The 20,990-nt window shown below is 32.6% G+C and overlaps 1 protein-coding gene across 10 annotated transcripts in view; it reads right to left on the bottom strand.

Annotated features, from left to right (window-relative positions):
- The window catches only part of Phc3 (polyhomeotic homolog 3), an 81,476-nt gene that overhangs the window by 14,144 nt on the left and 46,342 nt on the right, over positions 1–20,990 (bottom strand). For 6 of the 10 annotated variants that reach the window (XR_007351651.1, XM_048814310.1, XM_048814312.1 and 3 more), the window contains 8 exons: positions 19,535–20,406; positions 19,186–19,233; positions 14,592–14,745; positions 9,221–9,471; positions 5,244–5,403; positions 2,408–2,522; positions 475–607; positions 144–375 (listed from right to left, as the gene is read on the bottom strand). Coding sequence is in view for 9 of the 10 variants with exons in the window: in XM_048814310.1 (XP_048670267.1) it covers positions 144–375; positions 475–607; positions 2,408–2,522; positions 5,244–5,403; positions 9,221–9,471; positions 14,592–14,745; positions 19,186–19,233; positions 19,535–20,406 (1,965 nt within the window). In the remaining variant the exon portion in view is untranslated. Of the gene's footprint in view, positions 1–142; positions 376–474; positions 608–2,407; positions 2,523–5,243; positions 5,404–9,220; positions 9,472–14,591; positions 14,746–19,185; positions 19,234–19,534; positions 20,407–20,990 lie in introns of those variants that run through there. The other 4 variants (XM_015494280.2, XM_048814314.1, XM_048814315.1 and 1 more) reach the window with 3 other exon arrangements.

Genomic DNA, 20,990 nt, shown 5'->3' with positions numbered 1-20,990 from the left:
ACTTCAATAGCAAATGCCATTTAATTTATACATACACGCAGATTTCTCTAGCCCTTTTGTGCAAAAATATGGATGGATCTAACATCATTCCTGAGACTCAATACACAAGAAAAACATTAAAGTCAAAATGGTGAATTACATACCAGGTAAAGAATGGATGAAGGCCCAGACATCATCAACTGTCCATATAGAGGGCTCTGTCTGTGCAACTGGTAACAAGTCACTGTTCTCGGGCATTTTCCTAATTCTTACTTCTCGAAGCTCACGTTCTCTCTCCCGCTCACTCTGCCTGCGCAAACGAGTTGTCATAGCAGATGGTACAGAATCTTCATGAGAAGCCAAGTCTTCTTCTGCAGATGGATAAGTAATTGGAAGCTGGAAAATGTAGTACAAGTAAAATACAGCATTGTATTTTGCATTTTCTTTGCCATTTCTGAAAAGGGTACAGTATATTAAAGCAAGGTTTCTACAGACCTGCCTAAGGATATGTTCTCTTGCTGCCCCATCAGGGCCACTTGGACGACGACCACGATGCCCAAGGCTTTGATTATCAGGTTTACGATTCCAACGACTAAGTGCAAATTTTTTAGAACAGCTAACATTGTACCTAGGAAATTCAAATGAGAAAAAAATATTAAATGATGACATGAGACACTCCATTTAGTGTTTAATTATGACTTAAAGTGCAATTATGAATCAGGAAGTGCCTTTTCTTCACTAAGGAACATAATACCTCATAAAATAAAGCCCAAATTAGTCAATGGATTTGTGTATTTATAATACATCTCAATATAACACTGGATACCTATAAAAAGATACCGATTACAGCATGATTGTGAGAACCTTTCTGTAAAATACAACTAATTTTTATAGCAACAAAAACATTCAAAGTTCCAGAAAAAAAAAATTGTAGTAAATATTTAGAATCTATTCAAACTGGTATTTTCCCAAGTAATAATTTCTGAAGAGAGATTAATAAAAAAGATATTGATGTGGTAGAGGGAGGATCTCAAGCAGTTAATAAATTTTTTAAAATATTATAAAAATCAAAGTAAAAATATATAAAGTTGGAATTTCAAAGTTACAACAAATGCACTGTGCTCACTATTCAGGAAATTTGGAAGGACATCTTGATTCTTTAAAATTGGTTTATTTTTCTTTTATATCCACAGACTGCCTAATATTTTTGAACACAGATCTTTATAAGGCATGATGCTGTTTTAAAGAGTCTTACACCATCTAGGAGATCTCAGAGCCCTAGAACAAAGACTGATAAACTTTTCTTATAAAGGGCCATGGGTTTTATGGGCTATGACAGCTACTCATCCCTGTCACTGTAGTGTGAAAGCAGCCACAGAAACTGCTAAATGAGCATGGCTGTGTTCCAATAAAACTTTTCAATTTAAACACTGAAATTTGAATTTCATGTAATTTTCACATGTCATGAAATATATAAGCAGCAGGAAGAACTTGTCCTGGGTGAGTTTGCCAACTCACTCCTAGAAAGAATAAAACAAAATTATCGTAGAAACAAATTTCTGAAAAACTTTGCATGTTGTGGTATGTGCAAATTAAGAATTTAAGTTAAAACATGAGTTCAATATAATTTTATTACAGATCTATCAATATGAAAGACTACTTGAATAATAGACTGACAAGTGAAATAATCCATTTTTGGAGGAAACAAGTAATAAGAGTTTTACTATGTATACTTTGGTGGCACCAATACAAAATAAAATATTCAAGAAAGAAATTCACTGGTGTATATAAATTAAGATCTTAAATTCTTTGAGGGAATTTAAGAGAATTACTTTTTTGAACAGAGAATTTCAAAATAACCAACCTGTGCATAAAATCAACTTTAGTGGTAAATATCAGAGTGGGTACTGATAATACTACACTTAGGAGTTACAAGCTTAATGAAGAAACATTTTTTTTTTTTTGCTATTAATACTCTTTGTCTAATAATTACCATTGAAAACATTAATTTAGAAAAGATATTTTTCTGTCTGATGTTAACAATTCGGAGAACTTATCTGTTGTTATTCGATAACAAACCTAAAATATGTATAGAATATGATTCAAACAAATGAAAGCACTTTAAATTAAATCCAAATATTTCAGTACTGGTAAAACAAGTGGATGATTAAAAACCATTTCGGTATACTTCAATATTATATTACACTGTAAAACTGATTCTAAGTGTTATGAATAGGTAATTTTCACAGTGCATAATCTAGTAACATAGTAATCTAGTAACATAATACCAATGTAGCTCCATATAATGCCTAATTATTCCTCTGAATTACAGTATCTACATTTTCTATTGTTAAATTATACAAGAGGCTTTTTTTTTTGGCAGCGGTTATTGTCTTGTCCTTTAGGGAATTCAAGAATACAGAAATACCTTTTGGCACATGACATAGTGCAGAATCGTTTTGACCGTAAAAATTCATTAGCATATCCCATTTTCCCACAGAATTCACACTTGAGCAATTCACTGTCCATTTCTTCTAATGTCTCTAAAAAAAATAAAATAAAACAAAGGGGAAAAGTTCCAAAAAGTTAATTGTAGCATATTTTTTTTTAGCTCTATATGGGTTAAATACTGCTACTAGACCAATGGTCCATTGCTTTTTAATTCATAGTCCCTCTGGCAGAGCCAAAGCCTTCAAAAACAACCACCTCCTTCTTCCACATAAAAATCATATGGAAAAAAAAAAAATCATATGGACTTTTTCTCTATATAAATGAGTATAACATTTTTCCTTTTTTTTTTTTTTTTCCCTGTGGTGCTGGGGATGGAACCCAGGGCCTTGTGTATTCGAGGCAAACACTCTACCAACTGAGCTATATCTCAAGCCTGAGTATAACATTTTTAAAGGTTCATTTTGCTAAGATCCAGCATGTCTAAAATATGAAAACTTTATAAACACTATGAGAAACAAAGATGAATAAGACATAATCACTATCCTCCACAAAGAACACTTTCAAAAAACTGTGTGAGATGTGAATTTTAAAAAATTGTGCTGTGGAGATATATAGTAGGGAAGCCTTAATTCTAGCTGAAAGTATGAGGATAACTTCATAATTGTGCAATTTTGATATGTCTGATATTAAAAGAGCATATAAAAATAACTCTAAAAGAGCTGCTAGGATATATGATAGAACATATAAAGATAAATATATCTAATTGTAAAACAGTTCCTATTAGTTATATTGTATTTAATAAAAAATAACAGATTAAGCCTTTAAAAAAATCACAAATTGTTTCATAATTCTCAACAGCTGATAATTTTTTCATCATGCTTCCCATTAAAGTAGAATGTTCTCCTTCTACCACTACATTTTCTTCTTTAGACCATACGCCAGAACCTACAGAAGCTTCCAAACTAAATCCTCAAATACTCAGAAGCAGTCACTATAAGCAAACAATTTAATCTTCATGACCCAGTTTTCTCTTTGTAAAATGGAGCTTACAATACCTTTCCCAAAGAACTTAAGTAACAAATGAGTGCCCAAAAGACAATAGGCATGAAAAATGTGACAGTTCCATTTCCTATTTTTCGCATAAGAACTAAAAGTAATAAGATGTATAAGTGCTCAAGAAATACTTTAGTGAAACCTGTTAAATTTGTAAATCTATCATATGTTACCATTTTCTTGCATCATAATTCCTATGCTAAGTCATATAAAATATGCAGTTAAAAAGCACTCTAAATCATTTAGCTATGAGCTCATATGTACTCTTTCTATATTACTCTAATAAAGACTTATTAAGATGAAGTCAGGGACTCTAAAAATGTAAATATGAAGGGCATGTACTCTGTAAGCTCAGCCACTCACATTATCCCAGTTTAAGGCAGTAAGAAAAACATACTCTGAAATAATATTTGACACTATGGGACTCCAAATATATTATCTATTAAAATCATGAACTAAAAAGTGGTCCATCTGTCCATCCTTCCTTTCTTCTCTCCCTCCCGCCTTCCTTTCTGGATCAAACCCTACATGCTAGGCAAGTACTCTTAACACCAAGCTACAACCCCAGCCCCTAAGGGGCTATTTTAAGGAAATTCTAAAAGTCTTTAGACTTTTAGACTTCAAAAGCAGAAGTCATCAATTTATTTGCAATAAGGAAGAAACAGTCTCAACACAATTGAAAAAAAAAACACAAAAATCATTCCTTCCAATGACTTAGGGATGATTTTGACAGTTGTGACACAGTTGTGTCCCAGTCAAAACATCTTACCAACACATTCCTGGGACATAATATCAGAACTCCCAAATATATTATATTTGTTATGCTTATCACCTGATCGAACTTTGAAAAGCCTATAACAGAGATAGAACCTCTCACTTAACCACTACACTACTGATACAACCCTAAAGAGTCCATTTCTTCAGTTGTTCCAAGATCAGGCTACAGCCAAACCTTTGCTTCAAAGTTGTTATTTTAACATTAACAAAACAATATATAATACCTGATAACAGGTTAGAATACCTTATGAAGAACAAGAAACTGTTTTTGCTGGTGAGAGGGGGAGATACCAAAGAGATATATGGCTTAAGGATAATAGTCTAACAAAAGTAGACCTTCAGAATCTCATTTGAAAAAAAAAAAAAAAAAAAAAACTTTGTGTTTATTTGTGTTTTCCTTCAGTCATTCTGAATACCAGTTTGACTTCCATGGACTATTCATTATTGAAATAAAGTCTATTTTAGAAGATTCTTTGACAGTAAGGAGGTTTAGTGATATTTTTATCTCTGAACAAATGTAATCACCTATTGATTGAAGAGTATATCCATCATATAATTTCAATACAACCTGGTTTCACCCATCAAAATATGGAAAGTCTAAAGCCAAACAACCCAGAAGCTCTAAATTTTTAAGCAAATTCAGTAAAATGGTATTTATTACTTAAGTTTCCTTTAAAAAAAAAAAAAAGAAAGAAAAGAAAAAGAAGAATTTGTTGCTTTGATGCAAAACTTACAATTATTTTCTCTTATACATGATGAAACTTTTCCCAAATGTCAAACACATTGTACAAATTAACACCAATTTTGCTATTTTAATTATTTGGTCACTACAGGTCTGGTTAGCTTTCTCATTATTTTAGTCAAATAATGTACTGCATGAGAATAAAAATGCAAAATTTTAAGTAAAAATCTGTGAAGAGTAAAATTCCATGTCCTGTTTCAAACAGTACAAGTTAAAGGGTATTTTAAGTGAATCCACACACCTTCAGCAATCATGTCTTCCATCTCTGTGTCTGAAGAATTGTCTGCATGCTTTGTATTATTCTGTATCTCTGGCTGAACACAAACAGAATTTATCACCTGATTATCCAAAAGAGGCCTTTTTTTCACAGGTTGTTCTATTAGCAAAGATGAACGGCTCACCTTTAAAAAGGAAAGAAAATAAAATGAAATAATCTCTAAAAGATATCTAGAAATAATTTGATTAAAATATCTCTTGAAATGAACAATACTTGTGAAAATTTACTTGTTCAGTGATCAGCTCCATTCATTTAGTGCTTCATTTTTCAACTAAGGATTAAGGAGTCTCTTTTTTTGTGTGTGGAGGGGGGGTACTGGGGATTGAACTCAGGGGCACTTGACCACTGGGCCATATTCCCAGCCCTATTTTGTATTGTACTTAGAAACAGAGTCTCACTGAGTTGCTTAGTGCTCACTTTTGCTGAGGATGGCTTTGAACTTTCAATCCTCTTGCCTCCACCTCCAGAGCCACTGGGATTACAGGCGAGTGAAGTCTCAACACAAACACCTTATTTTTAGTTACCAGCAGAGCAAAGGCTTCAAAGTCTTTGTGAAATGGAAACTAGTGTCTTAGTTTAGGCAAGTAATTGATTTAGTAATTCCAGAATTAATACAAACATAGTGCAGGTTATCCTACATTATGAATATTTCAGTAGTTCTGCCCAACACCAAGCAAGGCTATAACCATTAGTACATTTAGGAGCTGGATGGGTTTCCTTTGTTGTTTTTGTTTTGTGGTGGTAGAGACTAAACTCCAGGGCCTTGAGGTTGCTAGGCAAGAGCTCCATCACCATGCTATACCCCCAGCTCTTTTGTTAACTTTAAAAAACATTACTCAATTAAACAATTCTCTCTCAAGTACTATGTGGTGACTAATCTTTTTCCTTCAGAAACTTTAGTGTTTTCCATCTGAATGCAACACAAATAAAAGATGAACAATATATTTTTTAAGTAGTGGGGCAAAGCAAGGGCCTCCCACATGCTTAGGCAGGCACTCTACCATTGAACTATAACCTCCAGCCCACATTGTGTATATTTTATAACTTTTTTTAATTTTCTTTTTTAGTTTTAAATGGACAGCATGCCTTTATTTTATTTATTTTTATGTGGTGCTGAGGATCGAACCCAGTGCCTCACACGTGCTAGGCAAGCACTCTATTACTGAGCAACAACCCCAGCCCCAGATAAGGAAACTCTTTAAATGGACTAAGGTTATTGCTTTATAAAAGCAAAATCAGGTCTAGAACCCAAGTCTCCTAACTTCTAGTAGGTCAGCAACCTAACCTACTGAAATCACAAAAGGAAAGTCCTCAAACATTGTTAACATTAACATCAACAGCATATTCACAATGTTTAGTTACCTGATTATCATGAATACTCATTTGAATACTCAGAACTATTTTCAGGAGAAATTAAACACACACACATACACACACATTTACTGATTCTCCAGGTAAGCCTTCAGCTAAAAAATGATGATTAGATACCAGGTGAGGTGGCACATGCCTGTAATCCCAGCAGCTCAGGAGGCTGAGGCAAGAGGATCAAGAATTCAGAGTCAGCCTCAGCAACAACAAGACACTAATAAGCAACTCAGTGAGACCTTGTCTGTAAATAAAATACAAAATAGGGCTCGGGATGTAGTTCAGTAGCTGAGCATCCAAGTTCAACCCCCGGTACCAAAAAAAAAAAAAAAAAGAAAGAAAGAAAAGAGGATGGTTAGAATATCTTTCTTCTCCAGACTGCTGGTTAAATCTTTTGTATCAGCTACACATAAGGAAATCACAGCTTAATGAAAATTTCTAAAATTAACTTTAGAGTATTATCAGCATTTTAAATGAAACAGATTTTTAAAATTTTGTTTCTTTCATTAAGATATTGAATTGCCTCAAAAAAATTTATAGAAGTTATTCCTGAAGGGGAGAAACTAATATTCAGTGCTGCCAAAGCCATATACTTTTGACAGATGAATAAATTTAATCTTTCCATAAAATAATTTTACAATATATATCAGGTCATTTGGCTATATGTAATATGATAAAATAATCTTATTTCTATGAATTTAGGTTAAAAAAATTACTGAAAGGAGGACAAAGGTTTATATAAAAGGAATTCTTTCAGAATTTCTTCTCTGTGGTGGTGGGGGGCTTCACACATGCAGAGCATGTACACAACCTATACCTCCAGCCTCACAGAACTATTTCAACAGTGAAAACGTTAAAATAATACAACAATGATGGGAGGATTACATAAATTATGGTTGTCAATAAAGTGGATTATGAAACCTTACAAAATTTTTCCAAAGTGTTATTAATGATATGGTAAGGGAGCCCAGCATGGTGGGACACACCTGTAATTCCAGCGACTCTGGACGCTGAGGCAGGAAGATGGCAAGTTTGAGGTCAGCCTCAGCAATTTAGTGAGTCTCTGTCTCAAAATAATAATAAAAAAGGCTGGCAATGTAGCTCAATGGTAAAGTGACCCTAGGTTCAATCCCCAGTATCCAAAAAAAAAAAGTTTAAAAAAGATCTCTTTTAAAAAAAGATATGGAATGATAAATGCACAAAATTTATGATGTGAAAGTAGGACTATATAGGTAATAATGACAATTCTGATTATATAAACATACACACACTGTGATATTACTTGGTCTTATACATTTCCCAAATTCTCATTTAGAACATGTATATTGCTTGTGCAATCTGGAAAACAAAAGTTCTAATTATCATTAGTGATAATAAAGAATAATTGTTATGGCTATTATGTGTCAGTCACTACACAGAATAATGTATGCACGTTTAATTCTCACAACAACCCTAAGAGTAAAGAAACATCTCCATGTCCCAGACAAGCAAAATGAAGACCAGAAAGGTTGAATAACTTTACAAAATCGGTCAGTATGCAGCACAATCAGGATCCAAAAAAAACGTTTTAATTACACATATGGTTTTGTTTAAGTAGGGAGAAAAGACTTCCTCCATCTACAATACCAACATATTAAGAAATCCAAATTAACACACATATACACATGCAGAAAACACCACAAAAGCAACTATCAAAATACCAGATTTTCGGAGCTAGGATTGTAGCTCAACGGTAGAGGGCTTGCCTAGAACGTGCAAGGCGCTGGGTTCGATCCTCAGCACCACATAAAAGTAAATAAATAAAATAAAGGTATTGTGTCCAACTACAACTGAAAAAAAAAAATTTCACCCATGAATCTGAAAATAGATGATTCAAAGATCTTCAAGAGAAGTTTATGTTTTTACATGTCTACTTGTCCTTGATTTATTTTCTAAGGAAAAATTTTCATCTCTAGATATTATCATATAAATTACATACAGCTACAGCTAATCTCAAATTGTAAAACTCATAGTGATAGAATACCTCCATTTTGAGGTGAACATTTTAAAGCATTTAAAAAATCTGGTCAAAGGCTGAAATTTAGGAAGAAAACTATCTGGTAATTATAAATGATAAATTGGTAAACTTCAAGTGTTAGGGCACTGAGAAGTTAATACTGTCTGTATCTAAATTAAAACTCACAAAAAAAATCACATAAAGAAAATACCATTCTTAAAATAATGTACTAAGTGTTGTTTCAATTCCGTCAAAAAGAAAAAATGAAAAGGTTTATTTTGTTGAAGTAAACTTCCAACTATCTGTCTCTAAAAATTTCAGATGTAATGCCTCTATACTCTGAATTTTTTTCATTTTTTTCCTTACTTTATACATCTAAATAGCTAGCATAAAATTTGTAGAAATATATTTGGAAGTTACATATGTAAAGTGTGTAGAATGTTAAATTCCAGATAAAGTCAACTTTTTTTGAAATAAAATTACAAGCTTTCTCTTATAGAAGAATAGACAATTTTTAAAAAATAATGTTATGTGAATAATAATAATTTTTTAAAAACCCACAAATATGCTTGCTACTTACAGGAAATGGCTCTAATCCTTCTTGAATCACAAAGCCTTCAATAACATGAGTCAAGATCTGTGGTTTAACAATAGCCTGTGGAGGCTTATTTTCTGTGTTGGGAATGCTACTGGGCATAGATGTACTATTACTCCTTGTGGTAGCAGCTGGAAGTAAGAGTGGAGGTGGAGGAATAGAAACGTGTGAAGGATCTGATGGTGATTTAATTACTGAAGCACTGACTGATGCCACAGCAGGTAATTCCACTTCCTCTGGAAAAAAAAAAAATTGTTTTATAGCATTTTGTCCATGCAAGTCTTTAAAAAGCATTCAAGAATAAACACTGTTATTGATAATATTCAATATGTTATTTGCAAAAACTGTTCTAAGAACTTAGTATTTACTATCTCATTTAATCTGCACAGTGATCATAAAGTAGAAATACTTTTATCTCCATTTTATAAAAGAGGTCAACTTGTTCAAAGTTATCATCCACACATGGCTTAAAAAAAAAAACTGCCCTGTAAGTCAGGAAATGTTTTAGAATATCAACTCAAAGAGTAATTACAAAAATGGGTGGTGGTTTTTGTTTGTTTTTTAAAGTACACAGGTATTAAATTCCCTATGTTCCTACTTCTATATTCCTGGTGGTATGGATAGAAAGGCAAATAAATAATTTGAAAATAAAAAAAGGATCATGAAATCCACAGAATATCACAAAGGCCATCACTCTTAACTTCAAGCAATAAGATACCTCCCTCTTCAATGGCACTATATATGTGCACTGTATGTGTCAATTTTGGGACACTGCAGCACTAGTCAAATGCAAAATGTTGGACTGGATCCCTATGATTCTTTCTCTTCAAATTCTGAGGACCACAGTAAGATGGTCCTGACAGCTATGATGGGTACTTTATGCCCATTTGGTAGCACCAGCCCTTTACTGCCTATACTAAAGTGGAAAGATGGAACCAGTGGCTATTTAAGAATATCAGTGAATATAGATGTCTGAAGAAAATAATAATATCTTCTGAGCAATTCATATGCCAGGCACTATGTTCAATGCCTTACATATTCTAACTCATTTGATCTTTACAGCTAGCCTATGGGTAGATACTATTATCATCTCCATCTTAAATTACCTGCCTTAATGGCACATAGCAAATAAGCAATGGAGCTCGGATACTGAGCCAGGCAGTTTGGTCCTAGACATCATGCTCTTAACAGCTCTGTTAATTCTTCTCCACCATTAGTATGAAAAGAACTGATACCAACTATCAAGGTACTCAAAATATAACCCAGTTAGGTACAGTAGAAGAAAGAGTAGGAATCCCCAAAGAATAGAAAACTCGGCTAATAGAATATGTAGCAGGGGTTGAGGATGTGGCTCAGTGGTTAAGTGGCCCTGGGTTCAATCCATGGTACCAAAAATAAAAAATATGTAGTAGGGTTAGGGATCTATCTCAGCAATAGAGACTTGCCTAGCAAGCACAGGTCCTGGGTTTGATCCCTAGTGCCACAAAAAAATTTAAAATAAACTAATAAAATAGGGTAGTAATCCTATGCATATCATCTCAGATATGGAAATTCAGGCTGGGGATTAGTTTAACAATAAAGCACTTGCCTACCACATGCAAGGTCCTGGGTTGAATCCCCAGCACCATTAATTAATTAATTAATTAATATGAATGAAACAAGCAATAGAAACACTAACAATTCACCATTAATATCACCAACATGATAAATATCACTATGTAGTTTTTAATGGCACTGTTACAGTCATAAATTAACTTACTTCCACCAAATTTACAAAGGTAAACTACACTAGAAAGGTCACACAATCTTTAAAAACTCAATAAAAAATGCTAATTCTAGTAACACATATACAGTTGTACATATGTATTATCAAAAATATTCCACAAAACGCCTATCCCATATATCAAATAATAAAAAACACAAAAATTCTGAAAGGGAACTCTCTTTTCTGTTGGAAAGATAAAATTAATCTATAGGGGAACTGAAACAAAATAAAATTTTAATATCCTTTATAGGTTTATGATACTTCCTTACTTTAGAAATACAAAGTGGCATGCTATAGTCTGAATCCCAAAGTTCATGTATTGGAAATTTAATCCTCAATATAACACTGACAAGAGGTGCGACCTTTAAAAGGTGATTAGATCCTGAAGGCAAAGCCCTCAAGATTTGATTAATGTTGTTACCTTAGGAGTGGGTTTCTTATCACCAGAATGGATCTGATATAAAAGTGAGTTTGACCTCCCCTTTGCATGCATACTCTTACCCATGTGATACCTTCTACCCTGTTATGACACAGCAAGAAGGTCCTCATTAGATGCAGCCCCTTGATCTTAAACTTTCCAGATTCCAGAATCAGGAGCCAAATAAATTTTTGCTCAATATAAATGATCAAGTTTGTGGTATTCTGTTATATTTTGCAACACAAAATGGATTAAGACATACTGCATTAAACATAATTAAGTATAATTTGGTTTGTTCAGAAAATACTGCTTGGGCTAGGCATGGTGGCGCACACCAGTAATCCCAGCAGCTCAGGAGGTTGAGGCAGGAGGATCGCAAGTTCAAAGCCAGCCTCAGCAAAAGCGAGGAGCTAAACAACTCAGTGAGAACCTGTCTCTAAATAAAATATAAAATAGGACTGGGAATGTGGCTCAGTGGTTGAGTGCCCCTGAGTTCAACCCCCGGTACCACATCAAAAACACAAAGAAAGAAAATACTGCTTGGTGTATATTCTAATTAGTTTTTAGATCGTATATTTAAATCTTAGTCCTAAATTTTGTTAAAAATAGAGCTGTAAGCCAGGCATAGTGGCTCATATCTGTAATTCCAGAGACTCAGGAGGCTGCAGCAGGTGATCATAAGTTCCAGGCCAGCCTCCAGACCCTGTCTCAAAATTTAAAATTAAAAAAAGAAAAAAGAAAGGCTGGGGCTCAGAGGTAAAGCACCCTTGGATTTGAACCTCAGTTTAAAAAAAAAAGAAAGAAAGAAAAATAAAGAAATATTGAAAGAAAGCAATAGAGCTGTAAGTTACTGACTTTTTGATGAAGCCTATTAATTGCCAATTTATAAAAAACTGTTAAACTGAAAACAGCTGAATGTGGTGTCATATGCCTATAATCCCATTAACTCAGGAGACTGAGGAAAGAAGATCATCAGTTTGAGGTCAACCTTAGCAACTCAAGCCTTCAGTAACTTGGCAAGACCCTGTCTCAAAATGAAAAATAAAAAGGGCTGGGGATATAGCTCAGTGGTAGAGCACCCTTGGGTTCAATTCCTAATACCATCAAGACAAAAATAAAACCAAATCATGAGAAACATTGTGACATATTACCATAGAACAGAAACACAATTATGAAACCTTTTAGATTTAAGGCAAGTATTTTAGAAAATCTTAACTTATATAACTTTGCTATTTTATAGACTTTAGTGTCTATTCAGCAGCTCATTTCCTACTCAAAAGCTAAAAACTTTTCCTAGCTTTTTGCATACTTTTACTTAGAAAAAAAGATTTAGAAAAACTAAATCCTAGATGAAACAAGTCTATTTTCACAAGTTAGTTGATGAGAGTTTGTAAAAATCAACCTGTATTCCCCTGTCCCCACCTACTGCCCATGTACAATATAAGAGTGAAAAGTATGAAGGAAATTAAAGGAAGATAAATAACTATATTGTAGTTGACAACTTAGCCAGAGGAATATGCATCCACAGGAACTCAGAATATATTCCTAAGGAAAATATGTAAAGATATTGTTTCAACATTGCAAAAAATGTTTAAATTTGGTTTTAGTATCATTAGTGATGCTTATTTTGTAACTAAATCACAGTCACAATGAATGTTTAATACTCAATTAAACTTATATTTTTCCTTTTTAAATCAAAACTCCAGAAAAACTGTTAGCATCAAAATGCATTTTTCATGTAAAAAAACCACATATATTTGATATTACAGACTTAAATCTATCTTTGAGGTATTACTTTGAATATAAAAGGAAATAATGTTAATCCATCTTACTTTATATAATTTTATTGACTATATGTTTTCAATATTCAGAAGAGGAAAAAGTTACAAGAAAACTAATTTTCACCTTTTATACTTTACAGAGATCCACATTAGTAGTTAGGAAATAAAAGCTTGAGAGAAAGGAAGGAAAGAGGATGTAGCATGATAAAGAAGAGAAGAGGGCAAGAGTTCCTTTGGTATAAAACAGGGCCAGTGTCCCATTACATTTGGCTTCCATGCCTATTACAGTAGTTTTTCTTAATTGAAAACAATCATGAGGGCCAGGAGATATTCAACAGAATAGGATACTTATAAAAAAGCCAAAACCAATATTGATATATTTTAGCTCATAGGTCAGCAGGTTTTCAGTGAAGGGCCACTTGGTCTTTGCAACTACTCATCTTTGTGGATAGTAGCACAAAAGCAGCCATAGATAATATTTGAACAAATAAGCATGGCTATGCTTCACAGAACTTTATGTTCAATAAAGTTTGAATTTCAAATAATTTTCACATGACATGAACAATGATTATTTTGATTTTTTTCAACTATTCAAAAATTTAAAAACCCTCCTTACCTTCAGCCATGCAAAAATAGGCAGCAGAAGATATCTGAAAGTGAACTAGTTTGCCAACCCCCAATCCAGAGAGAATATTCATAAATTAAAAAAAAAAACAAACATGGAACTTATCTGTTTTAAGATGAGACACTGAGTTGTAAGCTAAACTAATATTTCAATAAGATACCTAAGGTTCACAAGAACTTTGATATTGTGAGGAAGGATGTTCAGGAGATGTACTTGAATTCATAAGTAGTAATGAATTAATGAATAAGAATTTACTTAAATGCAAGAATTTTTAAAAACTTATGTCTCTTTTAAGAAAAGTACTATAATATTAAAGAAACTAAAAGCACTTGGTCTTCTTGATTACAAATAAGTGAATATCAGGTATGATTTAGAATGCTTTATGATTTTTAGAAAGTGTAATTTAAATCTTTTGAGAGAATTTTTATTTATTCTAACTTTTAAGATGAAAATAATTCAAGAATCTGAATAGGCATATGAAACACATCTGTATAAGCGTAAGCGACTGAAAATTAGAAGATTTGCAAAGGCATGTTTTTCATTTGAGTGGTATTGAAAAATATATAAACTGCAAAGTTTCCCTGCTGTTAAATAGTTTTCCAAGAAGGAAAATAAAATCTTTTGAAATCTTGACTTCTAATCTACCTTTTGCTATAGTTAACCACAGCAACAAATTAGTTTAATACCATCTCTAGTTGAAAAAAATACTTCTCATTACTCACGTTAATCAAATAGAAAAATTCCCCTATATGCTGACATTTTCTTACCTAACAAAGGATGTTCAGAAGTCAGATCTTCTCCTCTTCCCACAGTTATAGCTGCTGGAGACAACGTGGGTGGTGGTGGGGTTCTATCCATCCGGACACATTCATCTGACTCTTCTGGCATTTCTTCTTCACACACATCTTCTACTTGATAAACCTGCAATGATAAACCACACTGCCTTAAAATGTTTCCAAAAATACATTTAATGAGGTATTATTGATTTTAAAAAATTAAATTCTAAGTGTATTAAACTTTAAAACAGTAAAAATGACTATTCTGACAAGTTGAAAGGAAAACCTTATAATCACTCAAATGAAGTTTTTCATAATACTTGATTAATATTTCACTGAAATCCAGCTGTGTATCAGTTATCTAGGCCAAAAGTTTTCCAAAATAATAATAGTCAAAGCTAAGCATATTCTTAATTTTGAGAATTTTAAAAAGTTTTGATTTCACTATAATCAAATATCAATCTCAAGAATACTACTACTGTGTCTTTTAATTTCTACTTGTCAAAGTCCAAGTAGGTAACAGGAATTTTCAAAAGCACACTAAGCAAATTTCCAAAATAATATAATAGGTCAGGAAAAGTACTGTCATTAAAACTATATCCCAGGTTCTTTTTATCATAATGTTGTGAACTAAAGATTAAACTATGAAAAGTAATGTCCAAAAGCTTTAAAAAAAATGCAACTTATCTTTCCTTTTCTGTTCTACTCAAGAATTAATGAATCTGCAAGCTAGTCATGTATGCAAAATATAACTTTCTTTAAAACCCTCACATGCGCGCGCGCGCGCACACACACACACACACACACACACACACACACTAAGCCATTTGGATGTATATTTTAGTTTTTTAATATTGTTCCATATTTATGGGGGAAAGGTTTTAAAACTTTAACTACCCTGTTATTTAACTGTAAAGATTATACTTAAAAGAGAACATGGAATCAAAAGATCTCTGAGAAAAAGCATTATAAATAGAAATAACTAACTTATTAAACTGAAGGCTTAATTTTCAAAGTGCATTTCTAGAGACATTATAATATAAGTATTTTAACTGGTCATCATTTATTATTTATTTAACCATTTATTTATGAAAGATGATAAAGACACTAAAAACAAAGCTACAAAACAGTTCACCTCCCTCCTTATAAATGTGCTAGGCTTTTACCTAAATTTATAAAGGATTATGAGTTTTTTAGAATTGTTTAACGAAACTGATTAATATTCCAGTAAAAATCAACAATATTCACAAAATAACTGTGACATCTAACATTTTTTAATAATAAAAATTTTGATAACTATATAAAATTAAAGTGATCAAGATTTCTGAATCCAGCATGAGTCATGTTTATAGATGAAACTTCATAGGTACACATAACAACAAGAAAGAGAGTTACAAATAAAAATAAAAATATGCCCCAGCCTCTACTAAAAAAAAAAGTTTTTTAAATGATTATAATGCCCCCAATTTTTTTTTGTCCTTTTTTAAAAATATTTTTTAGATGTTGATGAACCTGTATTTGTTTTATTTTATTTTATTTATTTATATGTGGTGCTGAGGAACGAACCCAGTGCCTCACACATGCTAGGCAAGCGCTCTGCCACTGAGTCACAACCCCAGACGTTTTTAGTCTTTTTTAAAACTTAAAAATTACATTACTAGCTAGGCCAGGGGTGTAGCACATGGTTAGAGTACTTGCCTATTATGTACAAGGCCCTGGGTTGGATAACAGGTATGGCAAAAACAATATATAAAAATAAAAAATTCTGTTGTTACTGATAACTTTATATCAAGTGCAATATTCTGAATTATCTCAATCAGCCTCTAAGTAGGTAATGTTATTAAAATAATTCTCTTATAACTCTACATCTGGAAAACTGCTTCACCAAAATAGATTCCTTGCCTCATGTATGGTCTCAGAAGAAAGCAATCATTTATTATTATACAGTATAACAATGCTAATATCTGTTCTTGATAATAGTAATTTTAAAAATGATGTTAATACCCAATATAGGGAAAATCAACTAGAAAGACATTTCGGGGTTAACCAAAAATTTTTTTAAAAAAAAAGGAAAGAAAGAAACTTTTCTGGTACCCCATTAATGTGTCTGAGTGGTTGGGGAATTAATCCTGCGTATTTAGACAAGTATGTTTTTTATTAACCAGTTCAATTTTATGTGGATAGCATTTTCTTGAGTAGATACTACTTTTCTTCCAAAGAAAAGCTGAAACTGTCACTTTCATCTTAATGCTGTCAGCATGTTACTCAAACATTTATTTGCTATAGTACCTTTTAAGGAATCAAAGCTTATCATACACTGAACTGATTTTTTTTAAATAATGAAAGTGTTTTAAAGGATGAAGTTATAATACAAACAGCATTAAAAAATAATCCATCAAAGAATACTGTAAAATACTTTTCATTCTCTATAGTTAAGGCTAACTATACATACTTTTCTTCCAATTTCCCATGTAAAGGCAAAGTAAGTTAAAAAGTTTAAAGAAGTAGGCAAAAACAAATCTGTCACAGACATCTGGCATGATCAGCACAAAGAAATCTAAATGCAATAACTAAAATATTGAAAACAGCAAAGTGGAGGTTTTGCTCAAAAGATCATTAGGAAACTACACATCACATTTTCTGCTTAACTTGTAACTATAACTATTCTAAAAATAACAAAGACTGCCAAACTTACCTCAATAAAGTCCATTATTCCCATCTGTCTCCCTTTCCTAAATAAACTGAGGAACATTTGTTTATTAGTTCTAAATTATCTACCCTCAACATATCTCATTTATACCCAAATGTCAATTAAAAACTTTAATGCTTTTATAAATGTCTTTCAAAAAACATACTGATTTCACTTTGATAATTCACTCTTATCTTTCAAAACTTCATCTCTAAAGAAATAAGTATATCTCTCTACCTTAAATATTTGGAACCACCAAGAAACTGTAATTTGTAAATAAAAGTGTTTTGATGGAAAAATAATACAAGGATTATAGAAGAAAATATAGTAATTTAACAAACAGAGCTATGTTACTCAAAGAAAGTTAAAAGATGAGGAAAGGTAAATGGAAAACATCTACAGCAAGCATAATGACTATATCCGTGATACAGAGAAAATTATGTATTTCATAGGAAAAAACTCTTCCAAAAATGAGATAAGAAACTTTTTTCAAAAAAAAAAAATCTTTAAAAGGGAGGTAGGCAAGAATCAACAAAATGCAACCTTAAATATTTTCAGTTTTAATTTAATTAGTTTTTAAAGTGTTCTATTTTTTATATTTCTACCCAAATATTTTTCCCTTAATAAAAACAATTAGAAAATATAAGGAATATGCAGGTGTTTTATTTTTTACTTGTTAAGAGCCAAACAACTGAACCTGATAGAAAATAAAATTTAAATTAAATTTGATTTCTCTGAAGATACCATATAATTCCTAAACAGTTTTTGTGACAGTACCCACTGTAAACTCTTAAGAAATCCATTAAAAGAAAATATAGAGACATAATAATTATAAATGACAAACATTTCTAGTACTGTTGTTTCTGTGAAGGTCTGTTAAAAAGGGTAACAGCAAGTGGAATTCAATCTATGCTTATTAAGATCACTCAGAATGATAAGAATAAAATATCTATAAATTTGCATTCTGAGATCCCAAATGTTTCCCATTATGGAGACTCTGAAACTCCTTTCCATTCTAAGCCAATTAGCTTTTAAGTAATAAAATCTTTTCAGTGAGGTATGATGCAAAAACCTCCTTTTAGGAAAATTCTTCTTCTCAGTATTAATTATGAGTGGGGCATGGTTGCTCAAACCTGAAATCCCAGCTACTCAAGAGGCTAAGGAAGAAGAATCACAGATTCAAGGCCAGCCTGACAACTTAGCAAGACCCTGTATCATAATAAAAGTAAAAGCACTGGGAATGTATCTAGTATGCAAGAAGCCCTGAGTTCAACCCTTAGTACTAAAAGGAAAAGAAAAAAATATAAATTGGATTTATAAAATGCAAAATATAAAAATATAAAATATAAAATGTAAAAAATATAAATTAGATTATTCTGACTAAATATTTTAGAGTTCTTATTCCAAATTTATTGTAAATTATTTTATAAATCCCTTAGATGCTATTTTTAAATGTTTTTCAAGATAATTTTCCTTTCTAAACAACATGTAACCATTTTTAGAAGTTTATTCTAATAAATTTCATTACAATCTCAATTACTCAAAATTTTTACTCCTTCCGTAGATTTTCTTCCATTCCCAGCGTTGCAATTTTTACTGAGATTTTTTAGCTTTTTAAGTTAGAAATATTTTAAGTATATACTTTCCCTCAGTAGAAATAAAATATCAGTTATGTTTTTTGCAAACTTGGGCTCTTTCCTAGAATAATTATTTATAAAATTTTAATTACAAAATATAATTTTACCAAAAAATTACATCATACAAGCATACCTCCTCCACCTTGAAACCAAAGCCTCTCAAGGCCCAGGACTTCTGAATGCATACAACCAAAAAGGGTAGCTAGATAAACCACAAGAACACACAAGCCAACAGAAGGGATCTATGAAGGATAATCACCTTAAGAGAAAAAACTTTGTGCAGATGACACTGGTTCAAATGCATTCCCTTGGGGAAAAAAAATCAACTCTGTAAAGATAGCAGATGGATTTGTTTAAATAGTAATAAAATTAACGAGGGACTTAAATAACCATCACAGATTATCAAGCATGCAACCATACTACAATAAATAATGGCATTTTTTTTTTTTTTTTTTTGCCCATATAGCATGTTTGTCAGAATACTGACATACGGAAATACCAAGCTTTTAAAATTCATAGGCATTTAGGTTTAGCAATATAACAGTGTGGGAGAAAAAAGTTTTTACTTTTAGTTCAGCAAGAAAGTCAAAGAGCTTCCAAGGGCTTACCACTGGTGGATCAACAGGTGCTGGTGGTTGTACTTGTAGGTTTACCGCAACAGTCTGTGGAGGAGGAAGAGTCTGAAATGGCAACTGGACCAAAGCTTCTGCAGCTGGAAGCTCCTCTTCTGACACCAAAGCATTCTGCACCAAAACCTGGCCCTGGGATAGAATTTCAGGCTGCACTTGTAAAGACTGCATAGACTGCAAGGGCAGTGGTGGAATCTGAGCTGGAGGAGATGCTGACATCTGTGGAGGGGTTGCAATTGGGATTGGAGAGGATTGTAGGGTTGAATATTGCTGGTGTGATGCTGGAGACACAATCTGCTGACCTGGGGACACCAAGGCAGATTGCTGAACTGGGCCAATGTGTACAACTGGAGAAGCTGGGAGTGGAAGATGGGATGGAAGATTCAACTGTGCTGTGGGTTGTACCTGATTAGCAGTAGACTGCTGCAAATTTGTCCCTGGCTGAAGAGCTGATGACACAAGAGGGTGTGGTTGAATAAGTGCTTGTGGATGAATAATTATAGTAGGAGACTGACTTGGTGAATGAGGTGGTGGAGGAGACACTACCACAGACTGCTGTGCTGACTGTGACTGATTGGGAGACACGGTTAGAGGAGAGGGATGGCTTTGAATTGGTGAACAATGCTGTGACTGGGCATTACTTGGAGCTGGAGGAAGGCCATGGTTTGGGAGTGGTATACAGTGCTGGGATGGGGGTGGATCTTGAGTTGGATTCTGAAGTGTGATTGGTTGAATCTGCTGCTGTTGTTGTTGTAATATCAGCTGATGATGGGAAACCTTGGGAGGTGGTGAATGAAGAGGAATCTGTTGATGTTTTATTAGAGAATGAGGCTGAATTGGAGAATATGAAGCTGTGAGAAAAAAAAATAACAATTAGTACTGATTTCAAAAAATGTCAGAAAATTTTAAATAAATATAAAGGTAGAAACTTCACATCATGAAGGACATAATCATTTAGAATTCTATAGCAAGTCTTTAAGATAAGGGTAATTTGAAATTTTGTAAGAAACAGTTTTTCCTTGAAAGACTAAGTTTTTTAAAAATATTTTTATTTGTAGATGGACATGATTCATTCATTCATTCATTCATTCATTTATGGTGTTGAGGATTGAACCCAGTGGCAAGCATTCTACCACTGAGTTACAATCCCAGCCCCAAGACTATAAAAATGTGATAAAATACCTGTACTATGAAAAGTTCCAATAGAAAACTGCCTAAAATAATCTATTTATCGGTCATCAGAATAGCCACATTAACTTTTAGCAAAATTTATGCACTTGAATTTCTTTTTGAGAGTATCATAGATGAACAAGTATAGTACATAGAAAGGTAACTTTAAGTCATAAAACTGTATATTAAAATTAATAAAATAAATATCTCATCCTATGTCTAAACATAGGCAAGATTACAAAGTTACCTAAATAAGTTTCAAAAT

Source organism: Marmota marmota, unplaced genomic scaffold (assembly GCF_001458135.2).
Source record: "Marmota marmota marmota unplaced genomic scaffold, marMar, whole genome shotgun sequence".
In the NCBI taxonomy this organism is placed as follows: Eukaryota; Metazoa; Chordata; class Mammalia; order Rodentia; family Sciuridae; genus Marmota; species Marmota marmota.
Note: the sequence above shows the minus strand (reverse complement) of the source record. Positions and strands in the feature narration are given on the sequence as shown.